General features: G+C 32.6%; 1 protein-coding gene across 1 annotated transcript; it reads right to left on the bottom strand.

The window, feature by feature from the left end:
* Positions 1-416: 416 nt before the first annotated feature.
* On the bottom strand, positions 417-4,179 carry LOC143619297 (protein STAY-GREEN 1, chloroplastic-like). The gene is made up of 4 exons (XM_077091258.1): positions 4,040-4,179; positions 3,769-3,942; positions 966-1,133; positions 417-896 (listed from the first exon to the last, which is right to left on the bottom strand). Exons 1-4 carry the CDS (start codon positions 4,154-4,156, stop codon positions 579-581), a joined length of 777 nt encoding a protein of 258 aa, XP_076947373.1. The 5' UTR covers positions 4,157-4,179; the 3' UTR covers positions 417-578.
* Positions 4,180-16,671: the final 12,492 nt, after the last annotated feature.

The raw sequence follows: 16,671 nt of genomic DNA, 5'->3' as shown, positions 1-16,671 counted from the left end.
TCATACGCCTAGGCCGAGGTTTAGGGTTTGACACATGATATACGACACGTGTAGGTTTTTGTTAACATCATCTAACACTTATACAACCCATATAGCCCATACAAGTTGTATAAGGGTCATGTGTATTGGAATATAGTATTTAGGAATAAGTTGGGCTTCCAATAATATTGTGTAAAGGCCCTAGTGTCACAGCCTCATCTCTTGTAAAATTGAATTTAGCTGTTTAAATTGAATTTATTAGTAAAATCTCACTCATATGATGACGTTCTGGAAGGTGGGACGAGGGTAGGTTTTCCCCATACCAAGAGATAGAGATGTTTTCATTGAGACATTCGGCTCCATTTTAAGGCCAAAGACGAACTATAAAACTGGGCCGTTTCCAAAAATTTGAACTGGTAAATTTGCTTGTTTGCAAGTCATCGTAAACTACCGAACATATATTCATACGAGTGTTACATATCACAATAAAAGAATATATATAAACAACATGGAACACAAACAATATCCAACACCCATATTTATCTTTCTTGATCGGGTTCTGTTAGGATCTCATTTACATTTCAATGACCCTTCAATAATCAATTTTTTTGTCCTAAGCCTTCGGGTGTCCAAATCTCGTCTCTCACACCATTGGCAACGTCTTTTGACCATGGGATTGAGGTCACCGATGGAAAACAACACGAGCAGTCCATTTGACACGGACTTGGAATCATATCAATAGGTGTGGTAGGTCCACGCCTAAAAGAGGACCCACCGGCTTCTTTAAGCGGACCCCAACATTCCACCCTGTTAAACTCGGGAATGTTGGAGTGAAAGTAAACCCAAACCAAAGCTTCTTGTAGGTCAGGATAATTGTTCAACAAATTACCATCTCCATGAGCAAATGCCTTCAACACCTATAGTTGAACATCATGCATTAATACTTATTTTTTTTTTAAAAAAGAAAGATTGATTTTTGTACGTACCAGAGGTAGTTCTTTGGTAAAAATGAAGAACCTAAGACGAGCACATAAGTCTAGAAAAAAATGGCCACCACTAATGTGACAATGTACATGAAGAGACATATTTTCTTTCAATTTTCTCCATTCGGCCACCACTTCATCCCTGCATAACTTGCTATACCACCCTTGCAACTACAACTCAAAATAATAATATCATAATTATGTCTTTGCACTTTTGTTGTAAAAGCATTTAAAAGAGCATATAATGTTGTCGTAACTAAAGAACCCACATACTTAATCAAAATGATCAACTCCCCAAACGTAACTATTCAAAGGGAGTGTCTAAGACCTTAATTTAGTCTAGTTTGTTGTTAAAAAAGTTATCATGTACTTTAAATCGAATATAAATCGTTAATACTTTAAATTGACGTTACTTTCTCTCTCCTCCTGTTCTTGCAAAACACCCCTTCACTCCCGCATGTGTTTGTCATCATGTTTCTCTTCTTCTCTTCTCTCTTGTTGTAACCTCCTTCCTCCACATCAAACGGACACTTTTCACGAATGTTGTTTTGACAAAGGCCTTATCGTATGCGTTGTAAGGGTACGGGGTACCCACAATGAAGTTAAAAGATAACCGTGACACATTGTTAAAGATAAGGGTCCAATGGACATTTTCCCAAACTTGTAATCTCTTATTTAATATAAATTAGTTTATTTCATTATATCTTGTATGGATACCTTTATTTGTTTTCTTTTTTTTTTATATAAATTTAGCTATTGCTAATTTTTTTATGTGAAATTTGGTGACTATAAATAAATTTGTACTAAATACTCTTACTCTCTTATCATCTTTACTTATCGATCTTGTGAGAAAACTATGTTTGTTTCTATATATAATTTAGTTATACTGGTTGATTAGTTACCGGATAATTAATAGAAATACACATCCGTTCGAAAAAAAAATAGAAATACACATACATTAAATATGTTACATATAACTGAAAAGAAGACAAGGACACATGATGATGAATCAACGTCAAATAAAAATCAATGTCAAATTGTCACGTGAGCAGAATTTCATAAAATTATAGTTTAACACGTGTCAAAAGAAATTATCAATTTATAAATAAAGTTCGGTTATTTAGGGTATCCCAATAACAAAAGACGACTTCATATGCCCATGATTGTAAACAGCGTTGGGTAACCAAAACCAACATCACCTGTTCTGGGGAAAACCCACTACAGAAAACCCAGTATGAGTCAAATTCGAACTTGTTATATACCTTAATAATTTATCGACTTGAGTAGATCTCTTTAAAAAGTATAACAGTAAAATGAAAATAATTAATAAATTAATCATATATATATATATATATATAATTAGTTATTATAATATAATAAAAATATTTAAGACTTGGAAAAAAAAATAAAAACTAATGAGGAAAATTCCTAAAATGATCCGTTTTAGGAAAGAGAGTCCAAAAATGTCTCCACTTTTGCTTAATTCCATAAATAGCCCGTTTTAATTATGGCGATGAAATTTATGTGCCATTGACAAGATGACACGTGACATTCAAACTCATCGTCGAAGATGAGCTTGAGCTCAAATCGCATCGTCAAGATGAGTTTGGACACCTACGGGTCTGTTTTTATTGGCCTTTTAAAACTAAACGCTGACTCCAAAATCTCATCGCCATGATTAGATAGGGATGGGCTATTTCTAGAATTAGCAAAAGTGAATGACATATTTGAACTTTCTTTCCTAAAATGTGTTATTTTGAGAAATTTTTCAAATATAGTTACTATTCACATTCTACAAAAATTACTATATACAATACTAGGTTAAAAACTTGTTAAAAACTTGTGTATTACACGGGCCTAAATAATTTAAAAGGAAAACAGAATAAAGCAAAAAATTAAATATTACATAAATATCTTAAAGTTACAATTCACGTATATCTTGAGTATATTTTCTTATAAATAAAATAAAAAAAGATAAATAAAAAAGTTAAAATGATAATATTGCAATAATATTAAGTAAAACTAGAGAAATATTAGATTGACACATGTCAAAAAATTGATTTCTTTATCATATAGGATAATATTTTGACTAGACAAAAGTAAAAATAAAGAAATATTAGATTGACATGTGTAAAAAAATGGATTCCTATATTATATAGGATAGCTAGATAGATAAATTAATTAATATCATATCACATATCACATAATCTATACTAGTATACATATATAAAAAAATCGTATACTTGTGTGAAAGGAAGATGGGGACACATGATGAAACAAAATGTAAAAGAAAAGAAAATCGAAGACAAGTTTAGATACAGGACGCAAAAGAGCAGATCAATCGTGAGCTGGATGAATCAGATCCACAAAAGCCTCAAAGAAGTTAAGAGTTTAACATCAGCAACAAACTCAAGCCTCAACATATAAAGTTTGTTGTTTAAAGAATAAGGGTCCAAACTTACTATACGGTTAAGAAATTTTAACGGATGCCTTTACACTTGTTACATGTGTAGATTTTTTTTAATAGTAAAATTCTTTTCACTTTGTGAACCGTAGAATCTTAACTCAAGATTTTCCGTCTCAAACTTATGTGTTTAAAGGCTCTGTCTTTAAATAATAACGATGAATAATAATAATATTTAAAGGCTTTCCTTTAAATATGTAGATCTCTTAAATAATAATAATAAAAATCATAATAGACAATATTTCTATTACTCAAATGGAATAATCAATCCACTGTATTCATTCTATCATAATTTTCTTAAAACAAAATTCTTCAAATAATAAACAAAAAGACTAAAACTACCTGAGAATTATTGATGTTCTGAGAGATGGCAAGAGTTAACTTGGAGGTAATATCACTATGTGTAAGTGTGTATGTTCTTGGCAGATTCCCAGGATGTTTCTTCTCATCAACTCCCAAGAACAACACTTTTAGCTTTGAAGCTTCAAATATTGATGGCCCAAATAATCTTGCAACCTGCAGATTCAATCACAACAAACCACATATCCATCAAAAGCCCCACAATAACTTCTTTTTTTTTAAAAAAAAAAAAGGTTGCATGATTTCTGGTTACAGGTGAGTGAATCTTCTTGGTCTTTGATGGTGTTTTGAAGATGAACAAAGAGCTTTGATGGTGATCAAGAAGTGAAGATGAAGTGTTGAGTTTGGATGGGATGATTAGAGAACCCATTTGGTTGCTAAATCTGGAAAGATATGAACAATAGAAAGTTAGATGGCCAAATCTAACCAAGAACACAAGTGAGAAATTAATGTAATATAATATATGTTTTGTTTTAAAGTTGAATCTTGAAAGTAAGGAGTGGCGTGTTGGGATTAAAAGAATTTGCTTTAAAGTCCTAAATTCTTGGTGAGGCCGACCATGTTTTTTCTTCTCTTTTTTTTGTTTGTTTGTTTGTATGGGATATTTCCAAAATGCTACATTGGATTTATGAATGGAACGCATAACGCACTAAGAACACGTGCTTGATTTATGAATTTGACATTAAATCGTGGCATGACGGACGGGTAGGTAATGAGATGAATATCCGTATGTATGACTCGGTCAAGTGGTGGTTGTCGTGGATATTCATATATACGAAGAAGCAAGAATACGGCGCCAAGAGGATTTAGATACTAGCTTTCACATCATGAGACAATTCTTAAGCGGTTTTGGAGTGGATGAATTTGCAACACAAAACGTTGTTAGCTCGTCACATTAAGTAAAATCTATAAATATCCATCATCTATCTATCTATAATATATATAAATGAAGGCATAAAAATCCTATGTGGCGCGATATGGTCAATTCCCCTTTTTTTTGGAGTCATCAAATTTGCTTGATTTTTAAATGGAGTTTTCTCATGCATTTGACCCGAATTTACGTGTATGGGTCTTATCAAACCCAAATATTTCTTAAACGCGTTATAACATCTTATTAAATTAAAAACTAATCTCACCAAATATTTAATATAAAAATCATATAAAGTAGGGATATACTAAAAATTAATATTTGATTTATTTAAATATATATATATATACACACACTAGTTTTTATCCCCCGTATTACGGGGGTTGTTTTATATTATTTTTTTCTAATATTTATTTAATTTTTGAATTTTTATCTATTTTATTGTATGAAAGTTAATAATATACTTATGGTTTGATTATAAATTGTTTCACAAATAAATGAGAAGTTATAAACCGGTTTAAAAGCCATATGTGTTTGATGAGACCAAAGACCAGTTTATTTTTTATACTACAAATTGGTTTTTTAATTATAAATAATATATATCTTTTTTTAAATAAATCATATATTAATTTTTTAGTATATACCTACATTATTATTTTTAGTATATTTGGTAAGATTAGTATTTAATTTAATGAGATGTTATAACCCGTTTAAGAAATATATGGGTTTGATAAGACTCATACCCATGAATTCGGGTCAAATGCATGAGAAGCCTCCATTTAAAAATCAAGCAAATCTGGTGAATCCAAAAAACGAGGGAGCGACCACATCGCGACACCTGGGATTTTTTGATTTTCGTTTATATATATTATAGATATTATTTATAATTAAAAACCAATTTTATAGTAAAAAAACGGGCCTTGGGTCTCATCAAACCCATATAGTTTTTAAACCGGGTTATAACATCTCATTTATTTGTGAAACAATTTATCATTAAACCATAAGTATATTATTAACTTTCATACAATAAAAAAATAAAAATTCAAAACATAAATAAATATTAGAAACAAATAATATAAAACAACCTCCATAATGTGATGGATAAAAACTAGTTCAGTGTATAAATTAATATTTGAATACCATCGGGAAAATAAGTATTTGTGAGGGATTGAATGACCTAATTAGTGGGTATTGTTAGTTGTCGTATAACCATATTTATATTAATTATCTTACATGTGATTGGTTGATATAACCATATTTATGTTATCTTACATGTGATTGGTGATCACTTTACCACGTAAACATGCACACCACATAGTCGAAGCTAGAGGCGCACATAAAAACCCTCGAAACCGGACTCGAAAAAAAACCGGAATTGGTTTTTTTAAATCCCGGGTTTTTAATACCCGAACTTGACCCTACCCGTAAGGTACAGATAGGTTATGACTTTCAATGTTGAAACCCGAATCCGTACCCGATCTAAACCCGATAATACCCGAAACCTGGTTCTAGGAATACCCGAAACCCGGGTTTTTTGCATACCCTGATATTAGTGTTTGTGCACCTGTTTTTGTGTGGCTGCCCACAGATCTATAGTCGTTCTCCAACGAATCTTTTTTGGAACACATATATGATATAAATATTTGTTTAGAGTAACACATTTTGATATACCAAACAACTGAAAACACATAAAATATATGTTTTTCGTATCATTGTTTAGTTGTTTATATATATTTTAATGAACTTTGAAGTTTGTGTGCAAAAAAAAAATGGAGTTATGATATAAAAAATTAGGCATACCCATTTACAGAAGAAAAATGTTATAAAAAAGGGTTTTTTTAATACCTGGAAAGTAGGGTATTCAAACCAACCCATAAAACAGGTATTTTCAATACCCGGAAATAAGGTATTCAAATAACCGGGTATTGAAGACCCGATTTAATACCCGACCCGAACCCAGTACACAGGGTATGGTTTTTCAAGCCAATACCCGACCCGATTATTGCTAATACCCGATTTTAAACCCGATCATACCTGATCCCGGGTTTTTCTAATACCCGATTTGTACACCTTTAATCGAAGCTCCGTGGGTTCATGGGTGAACCTAACACAATCCGGATTCCATAGATCCAAATACCGTAGCTATATATCTCTTCATATACTTTTTTTGTTGAGCAAAACATTCAATACATTCAATCAAAGCAATACATATATTAAGATCGAGAACAAATAATCAAAGTATTTTGTGTTTTATTTATTTAATACTCTCTCCGTCCCTCTACAAACAAAATTTAAGAAAATTTAAATGATTGTACTTTTTTCTTAACAAATGACTTTAATGTCCTTAACATATATAAAAAGACAAAATTTAATAAAGTTGAATGATTGCACTTTTAAGGGTAAATATGGAAATTAATTAATAAAGTTTAAAAGTGGACATTTGTAATGAGACAAATTAAAAAGGAAATGTGGACACTTTCAAATGGACGGAGAGAGTAATATATGATTTCACCTGGTTACGACTTACGATAGTAACTTTGACATATAGTTTAGGAAAATTACAAAATTGTCGAACAACAAAAGGATCGTTCTAGAAACATAACTTCTATATATAGTTTTAAGGATATTGTTTGATTATCTGTTAGCATAACATCATTCAGTGACAAGATAGAAGAATTGGTAGATCTAAATCAAAACTATAGATGTACAAATAGCAACAAAGACAAAAATAATAGTTCATTTAGTATGAAATTTTCAAGAAAGAGTGTTAAGAGTTTAGGATTGTTTATGATCGGCAGTCACATGAACTTCTTTAATAAATAACCAATGACAAATATCATGCTTAGTTAATAAAAAATCCACTATATTGTTTATTATATTACGTGAAAGAGCATCTCTAATTCTCTATGCATAAAGATTAAAGATATAAATTGACAAGTTACAAACAAAATAAATAATAATATATGGAATATCTTATAGAATAGTAAAATAATATAACGTAGATATGAAAGTTGATAAGACAACCAAATAGCTTTATTAGATTATGTTTATGTCCTCATAATCTTTTTCTTCTTTAACATTACCCATAACAAACTCCCAAATCTCCTATATAAATATATTTTTTGTCTGGGTTTAGAACCAAGGATCTCGTATGAATAGACAAGAATCTCTTAACAACACACACAACACTATCTGAACAAAACACGATGTTGCAAACTCCATAATACAACACCTAATCGAAAGAACAACATAACTTGTCTAAACAATTAGATATTAAGATTTAAAAACTAATTATATGTTGTAATTGCTCTGGTAATCAAAGAATGTAATCGTCACAAACGATATGGCTAACGCCCAAACTTTATTGATCAAGAAAAATATAACTAAAAAACTTGATACAAATTGTCTCATACCCTAAACACGATATTTATAGCTAACCTAACACGTTATACTATAATCGAGATTCTAAATAATCAATTCCATAATAATCATCTTCCTAACATATATCAAATAGGAAACTAGATAATCATCCATAAATTGATTAATATGGAGTATTATTTATTCATTAACTTGCACGCTAATTTAATATCCTAGCCGTCCCACGCACCAAGCCATGAAACAACTCGGGAATTCCCAACAATTGCAGCAAGATGATGCTATGAACAGCTGATTATACACCTAGGGTTTTTTAGTATTGAGATAGATCAATGAGAACGTTAAACTGAGAATGACCATTCATAAACATTGACATGCTTATATCCAAGCAACTAATCTTCAATTCAATCCAACCCCTTTCATTTATGATATATACATATTTTGCCTCTCATTCTTTATGAACTTCGATATTTTCACTTAAACTTTGACAACCCGTTAAAAATACTCAACCAATAAAAATAAATAACATATTAACCAACATTGGTAATTAAAGTGATCATTCAGATATGTCATTTTAATACCCCATCTCAATTTAGTGATTAAACATGTCAACTCAATATTCATTTAGCCAACAATTTATGTTGACTCATGCATAACCGTTTAGTGAAAATATCAACAAATTGATCATATGTATCAACTAGTATTTTATCTGTCCCGTGGACGGGAATATCAATACAGAAATATGACGACTACATTATGTTAGTGCACGGTTTGGTGACTGGTTATTTGCAGTTAAAGTATTCAAGATTAAAGTATTCGATAGATACGAAAAAGGGGGTGTCTGTTAGTGCACGGTTTTGGTGTCCGTAGCGATCGAATAAGTTATAGATAGTCTTGAATGTATATATAACGTAAATGGCCCATTCGCTATGGATTGTATAGCGAATGAGGCTCATTCGTTAGTTATCTAGACTAGTTCGTTAAGGTATAAGCTCATTCGTTATGGAAGCATAACAAATGAGGGCTAGTTCGTTAAGGTATTACCATTCGTTATGGAAGCATAACGAATAGAGTCTAATTCGTTATGAAGGTATAACGAACTAGACGTGACTTAACGAACTAGAGCATATGGCCTATAAATAGGCATATCCATGCTCATAATTTGTATGTACATATGTAGAGAGAGATGTAGATCTAAGTTATGATGCTCTCCATAAGTTATTCCACACCATAATGTATTCTTCCATATTTATCAATAAACTAAGTATTTAACATTGAATATACATTCTAGATCTTGGTAGGTTCACTCAATTGATATCAGAGCGGACGGCTGCTCTCGGTACATCGATTAAGGTATTAAATCTGAGTTTATTCGTGTTTTTCGTGTTCATCGGGTTTTGGTCATATTTGGATTAATTTAGCGTGTTATTGGTGGATTTGTTGATGAATTTGTGTTTATTGATGGAAGATGATGCTTCCTGTGTAATATGGTGTTAATTTATGGTGTATTGAATGATTCACCATGGAAGAGTATGTTACTTTTTTATTCGATTTATGATGATTTAGTGATTGTTAAGTTAATTGGATGATGGATTTGTGTTTATCATTTAAATCCGCATGTTTCTGTGGATTTTGGTGGTTAATTATGGTGAATTGAAGATTTCACCATGGAAGAGCATGGTTACGGGTTGAGTTAATTGATGTTGAATCGATGATTGTTAAGTTAAATTGATTATGGATTCGGAGTTGTGATGAAAATCCGAGTGTTCGATGTGATTTTCGTGGTTAATTATGGTGATATGATGAATCCGCCATGGATGAAGTTCAAAAATCCAGATTCCGGCCACTGTAACTGAATTTTCCGGCGAAAATCGTTTTTCCAGCGTACAGTTCAGATCCAACAACCTGATTCGTTAAGTTACTATAGCTGATTCATTATGGAAGTTTAACGAATCTACTGTAGCAATTCGTTATGGAAATTTTAACGAATTATGGTAATTCGTTAAGTAAAGGCAACGAATTAAGGTAATTCGTTAAGGAGATTCGTTAAGGTAAATGTAACGAATTAAGGTTATTCGTGAAGCTGATTCGTTAAGTTAATGATAACGAATTAAGGTAATTCGTTAATGTGTATGACGAAGTGGATATCTTAACGAATGGGAGGCCATTCGTGTAACTATTATAACGAATTAGAATGGTAATATATAACAAATTGGAGTTGTTGTTTATAACGAATGGAGATGTGATTCGTTAAAAAAAAGAGTAATTTGGCGGGAAAACTTTTCTTGCGTGAAAATTTTCCTGAATACTTCTCGTGATTGAGATTTCATTCTCGAAAATTTTGGCGAAAATATTTATTTTTCGAAAATTTTCGGTGAATTTTTTGCGGGAAAATCGAGAAAAATTTTCTTAATCGAAATTTTTCTAGGATGTTCCTAATGTATTGAGGACTCTTCGTGCAACTTTTGCTAATGTATTTTCCGGCCAACTTTGTACGCGTTTCAATTGGCCGAGAGGGAGTCCACGTTTAATTTAAAGAAGAGATTGTTAGTGAACTTCGAAGAGTATTCAAGACCTTGCTGAATTTGTCAAGAAAATGGGAAGATACAAACTTTCATGTGAGTTTATTTAATTTGCATCTTCATATGTTTGCAAGGTTTCTTGAAAAATTACTGCAATTCGGGTGGTAATTCATGCTTACAAAGCTACGTTTGACTGAGTCCAAGACTGCAATTTTTCATTCGATTGGTGATTAATTTGTTCAAAGATTGAAACCTGACTATGTGGGATACGAGTGTCTGTCCGTTTACTTCTTTCTGAGAGACTTTGATCCTGACTATGTTGGCTACGAGTAAATGGCGGATTACTTCTGTTGAGGGGGACGATTCTCGAACGGGTTGATCTTATTAAAGAATATACGAGTCTTGTCATTGGATTGAAGAATTTGATCATTTGGGGTTTATTAATGGAGGTTGAAATTCTGAATCACATGCCCAAACATTAGTGCATCTTTGCAAATGGGATGTGGAAGAGCTTCAAAGAGTATATTTGGGATACACGTTATCAAGAGAGGGAAAACCGAAGTGAAAGATGTTGAATGATCGGGTTGTTCATGAAGATGTGTGACGAGTTTAAACGTAAAGATATGTTTTCTTTACCGGTGCTGACGGATACCTGATGACTTGTTGCTGATTGTTGAAAGATTGAACCATATCATACGCCATTGGATGATCGAGATGATCTCCAAGAGTTGCTCACTTTGAGGGGGTGATATGATATGAGAGGCTACAAGTTGTTAGTTTGCTGAAAAGATTTAAAGATTGTCTGTCTGCACAAGCCCGAAAATCATCAGTCAAGGGGGTGTCTGTTAGTGCACGGTTTTGTGACTGATGATTTGCAGTTAAAGTATTCGATAGCTACGGAAAAGAGGGTGTCTGTTAGTACACGGTTTTGGTGTCCGTAGCGATCAAATAAGTTATAGATAGTCTAGAATGTATATTTAATGTAAATGGTCCATTCGCTATCGATTGTATAGCGAATGAGGCCCATTCGTTAGTTATCTAGACTAGTTCATTAAGGTATAAGTCCATTCGTTATGGAAGAAAAACGAATGCGGGCTAGTTCGTTAAGGTATTACCATTCGTTATGGAAGCATAACGAATGGAGTCTAATTCGTTATGAAGGTATAACGAACTAGACGTAACTTAACGAACTAGAGCATACGGTTTATAAATGGGCATATCCATGCTCATAATTTGTATGTACATATGTAGAAAGAGATGTAGATCTAAGTTATTATGCTCTCCATAAGTTATTCCACACCATAATGTATTCTTCCATATTTATCAATAAACTATGTATTTAACGTTTAGATCTCGTGTATTCGTATTGTGTAATTGATGTATCGACGCGGCTAGATCTTGGTAGGTTCACTCACATTAATTCAAAAACACACAGCCTAATTGTTGCTTACTTACATTAACTATCGCTAATGTATTTATTGCATTCATACTAAATATAGTTTGTAGAAAATCAAGTAAAATTGGTTGACATGGACCCTAATTAAATATGCACATCTAGTTTCATGTTTTTCTTATTACGACGATAAGATGAGATTTGCTTATGTTTGAAGGAATCCCACATAAGTTCATTCTAATCAGATGATAAGATGTGCTTATGTTTGAAGGAATCCCACATAAGTTCATTCTAATCAGGAGATAAGATGAAATTTTCTTATACTCAGAAGAATCCAAATTCCCACAGAAGTTCATTCTAAGACTATGTGTTGTGGTGAATTCAACCATCAAGATTCATCATATCATATTGTACTACGTGATGCTAATTGGACCCAACCGCTCAATCCTTATCGGTCGCGCCACCGTCGAATTTACCTGTTGCCATTTGCGCTGCTAAACTCATCAATTCGCGAGCTAACCCATTAGTTTTTATCCGTTTGCTCAAGTGAGCATGCTCTCTCGGAGTCGCGATGCCCACTCACGTCGAGTGGTGAAGCGAGGGTGTTGTGGTGTGCGCCAGCCACCTGGCTCGCTACGCCTGCTCGAGCGGCCACAACACATAGTCCAATTAGTTTTCTATGGAGTATTGTTTGAATATGAGATATCGATGTTTGTCTCGTCTTTCTTTTATAATGTTGGCCAATTAACCGTAAATTTCAACTTTCAAGAAAAACAACTTAAATTAATAGACTATTAACACATAGTCTAATCAAATTTCTATGGTACTATTTGAATATGAGATATCAACGTCTGTCTCGTCTTTCTTTTATAATGTTGGCCAATTAACCACAAATTTCAACTTTCAACAAAAAGAATTTAAATTATTAGACAATTAGCAATTAAATCAACTAATTTAACCAACTTGATGCGTGAAAATATATGTATAATATAATTTATTGATAGAATAATTCACAAATTTTCACCAACTATACATCACACAACGGCAAGGGTATCAATCGTGATATATTATCTTAATGCTAAGTCCAAATATCGAATCCGTGGACATTAAAGCAACTCTCGGTACTAAACCTCTATCAAGACCTAACCTGTTTAAAAGATTATTTTTAACTAACTAAAAGAAATAAAGAACGAACTAAGAAACTAAACACAAAAACTAAAATGAACGAACACTAAAGAAACACTCTAAAAACGCAATGACATGAAGGATATCAAACTTGGAAAGACTACCTAGGCAAGAAATACTATTGATGATTCGAATATTTTGGGATTAATCAAATGGCACTAGTTCTAAAGATACAACTAACTTGGGAAAACACACATGTTCGCATCTCCTCCGAACTCACTAACTCACCTAAACGAACCAAACACGTATGCTTAGAGCTTTAGATACCCTAATGAAGTCTCCCCTTCCAATCTCAAAAACAGAATATTCTCTAAGGCCTGGTACTAGCAACTCTAGGGATGTACGAGTACTTCCATCTAACTTGGCTTGTAAACGAACCGAACGTTCGATGAACTGTTCATGAACCGTTCGACGGGAAGTTCGTTTATTTAATAAAGGAACAAACATGAACACGTGTTATGTTTGTTCATTTATGCTCATGAACGTTCGTTTATGTTCGTTTATTCTGTTTATTTATGTTCGTTTATGTATTAGTAAAATATACTAGAATATTGTGTGGATATGTCATCCACTTGAAGGTTTTATATTTGTTAAATTGTGTATTTAAGTGTTTTCATTTATGTTCGCTTATGTTTGTGTTCATTTACATTTGTTCATTTATGTTCGTTCATCTTTTTTCAGTTATGCTTGTTTAGATTTAAACAAACGAACATAAACAAACACAAATGTCTAATTTTTAACGAACATGAACATAAATATTTGTTCGATTAAGTGTTCGTATTCTTTAAAAGTTAAGTGAACGAATACGAACATGCCCTTGTTCGTGTTCATTCAATTCGCTTACAGACTTTCATTATTCACATTGATGAATACATCGGTATCAATCTCTAGGCTCTGCCGATTTTATTTATGTTCGTTTATGTTCGTGAACCGTTCGTGTACATATTCATTTCCTTAATGAACGAGCACGAACATAAAATCTCGTTCAGTAAGTTTTTGTGAACCGTTCGTGAACACATTATTTTCTTAACGAACGAACATGGACAAGGCCTTGTTCATGTTCGTTCGGTTCATTTACAGCCCTACATCTAATACTCTAGGACATAAAATCACAAAAAGAAAATATAATAAGGTAAAGCTCACTTCTGTGCAGCCAGTGTTGTAAAACTCGGCCTAGGCGAACGAGTACTCGGCGCCTAGGCGCTACTCGGCACTTCACTGCACCGATTTTCTTCTCCAAGGTCAAAAAACTTGGAATCGGCTCTAGGCCGTCCAATTCGGTCCTAGGCGGACCAACTCGGACCTAGGCGGCTCTACTCGGGCTAGGCGGTCCAACTCGGTCTTAACAATATTTTGACTTTTATTAAAAAAACTCAATTTCTCTAAAAGCCCACCACTGCTTTTTTTCCTTTTCACGCTAAGACGCAACCTAATTTCTGTTATAAACTCGCAACCACCATTGTTATCATCTGATTCGAAGTTCTAAACTCGCAAACCTCTTATTTAAGTACGACTGAGGTACATCTTTCATCATCTGAGACATGTCCTTGAACTAATATGTACATGTCATTGATTGTTTTTGTATTTTTCATTTGTATTTTGTATAATATTTAGTAAACTTTGCATGTTTGACATATATATAATCTCCAAAAAATGAATTTCTTTATAAAAGCATGTCCGAGTACTCCCCGCCTAGACCGAGTACTCGCAACTCCCTAGTCAACCGCCCTGGGAGCGCCTAGCGACTTTCAACCTTGCGTGCAGCCCTAGTCTAATCATTCAATAAACAAAATGGAATCAACAATCTATCACCTTCTAGTTTCAAGATTGATAGGAGATTGGTATAGACAATCTCGCAAGTTGTTTCCTATAGTTTCCTCTTCCTAGCTTAACCATAATTAGACCGATGACACAAATTAGATAGCCTAAACTAACAATTATACTTGAAAGACACGAAATCAATCAAGCATAATAGCAAGAGGGACAAACAAGCAATTATATCTTATATTCATAATACATATACATCAAAGATCATGAGTGAGCATAAACTCTCAATATCATTCAAGCCAATCAAAAAATCAAACCGAAAAATAGTCGAAATCAGATAATAATCAACCAAAACCTAGGTTGCTTAAAAGTTAGCTACTCATAATCAAGAACATGAGACATGTTACATATATTACGATTCATTAAAATAGAAAAAAAAATAGTTCATCTACTAGCATGCTAACTTAAATTAACTCACCAAGTCCAAAAATTAACTGAATTAATTAGATTTTAGGCAAAAGTGTATTATATTTTATTGGGTTATGAATTCAAATTGGGCCATTGCCATCATCGGCTTTGAACTGTTATCCAGTTGGACAATACCTTTTAGTTTTATAAATGATGGGGTCATTGTTCATTGGGTTTCAATTTTATTGAAAAAATTTCTTTATTTAGATATTTAGTTAAAGATATTATAAAAAAGTTATTTACTAAAGTTTTAATAGGTAGCAGGCTCAAAACAAATTTTGTGATACTTTTTAATTGCCTAAAAGGATTGTGTTTGTTTTTAAAAAAATGTGAAATACAATCTAGACAAAACGCCAAGTTTTCGTAATCCATAAAACCTAATCAGTGAGTCAGTGACCACACGAAGTTTTCTTAAACGGAATCCTACGTCAAAATAAGCTTTTCAAATTTGCCTAATAAATTTTATTTATAAACATTGATAAATGAGGTTATATAGTACTATAGTAGTCAATATTTTTTATGATTAGTACTGTAGTAACCAATTGTATTTAATAGTCAATATTCAAGTTTTTTTTAAACAACGTGAAACCACACCCAATACCTAAGTGAGCATTTTAGAGACAGGGGACATCAACCGTCCACACTCTGTTCATATTGATTTTAACTCACCAGACCTGCCTATTCATGAATACCTTCAAATAGGAATCCCACCACCGTAATCAGATTTCATGAATACATCAACCACTCAAATCAGATTTCAAACTTAAAACCTCAATCTCAAATCTTAACCATCACCCATACACCATTAAGCAAAAAGACCAATTGCAAAGTTGAAGTCGATTCAAAAACTAGCAAGGTTGAATGAGTATTTAACTTTAATTACATTATTTGGCCCTCTATTTATTCACGTAACTTAATTTATTATCAAAGTTTTTACATCAAACCTTTTGGGTTCCATTGAAACATCACCTAAACTTCTGTTTTAAAACTTTTCATAAATAAACTGAATATGTAATAATAATGTACAAATCGTTTTTTTTTTTTTGTAACATTATCAGTAGGACAAAAAAGTACAATAATAATAAAAACTTTAAGCATGTGAGTTTTTGTCTCTTATGCTTCAGACACTCGATGTACTTCCTAGAGGACCTTTTACCATTTAGTACTATTTAAACGCAATCTTCATCGTTTTGAATTTTTATAAAAACTTGTAAATTTTAGAAGCAAGCAATGAAGCAATACAGCCATGCACCACCACGGGTCCACGACAAACTAGCATCAACTTCCTCTATCAAATATGGGCTAAT

This window comes from Bidens hawaiensis, unplaced genomic scaffold (assembly GCF_021521415.1).
Source record: "Bidens hawaiensis isolate Kalapana, Puna unplaced genomic scaffold, B.hawaiensis_p1.1 tig00002423_1, whole genome shotgun sequence".
NCBI classification, from domain to species: domain Eukaryota; kingdom Viridiplantae; phylum Streptophyta; class Magnoliopsida; order Asterales; family Asteraceae; genus Bidens; species Bidens hawaiensis.
This window is presented reverse-complemented; position numbering and strand designations above follow the sequence as displayed.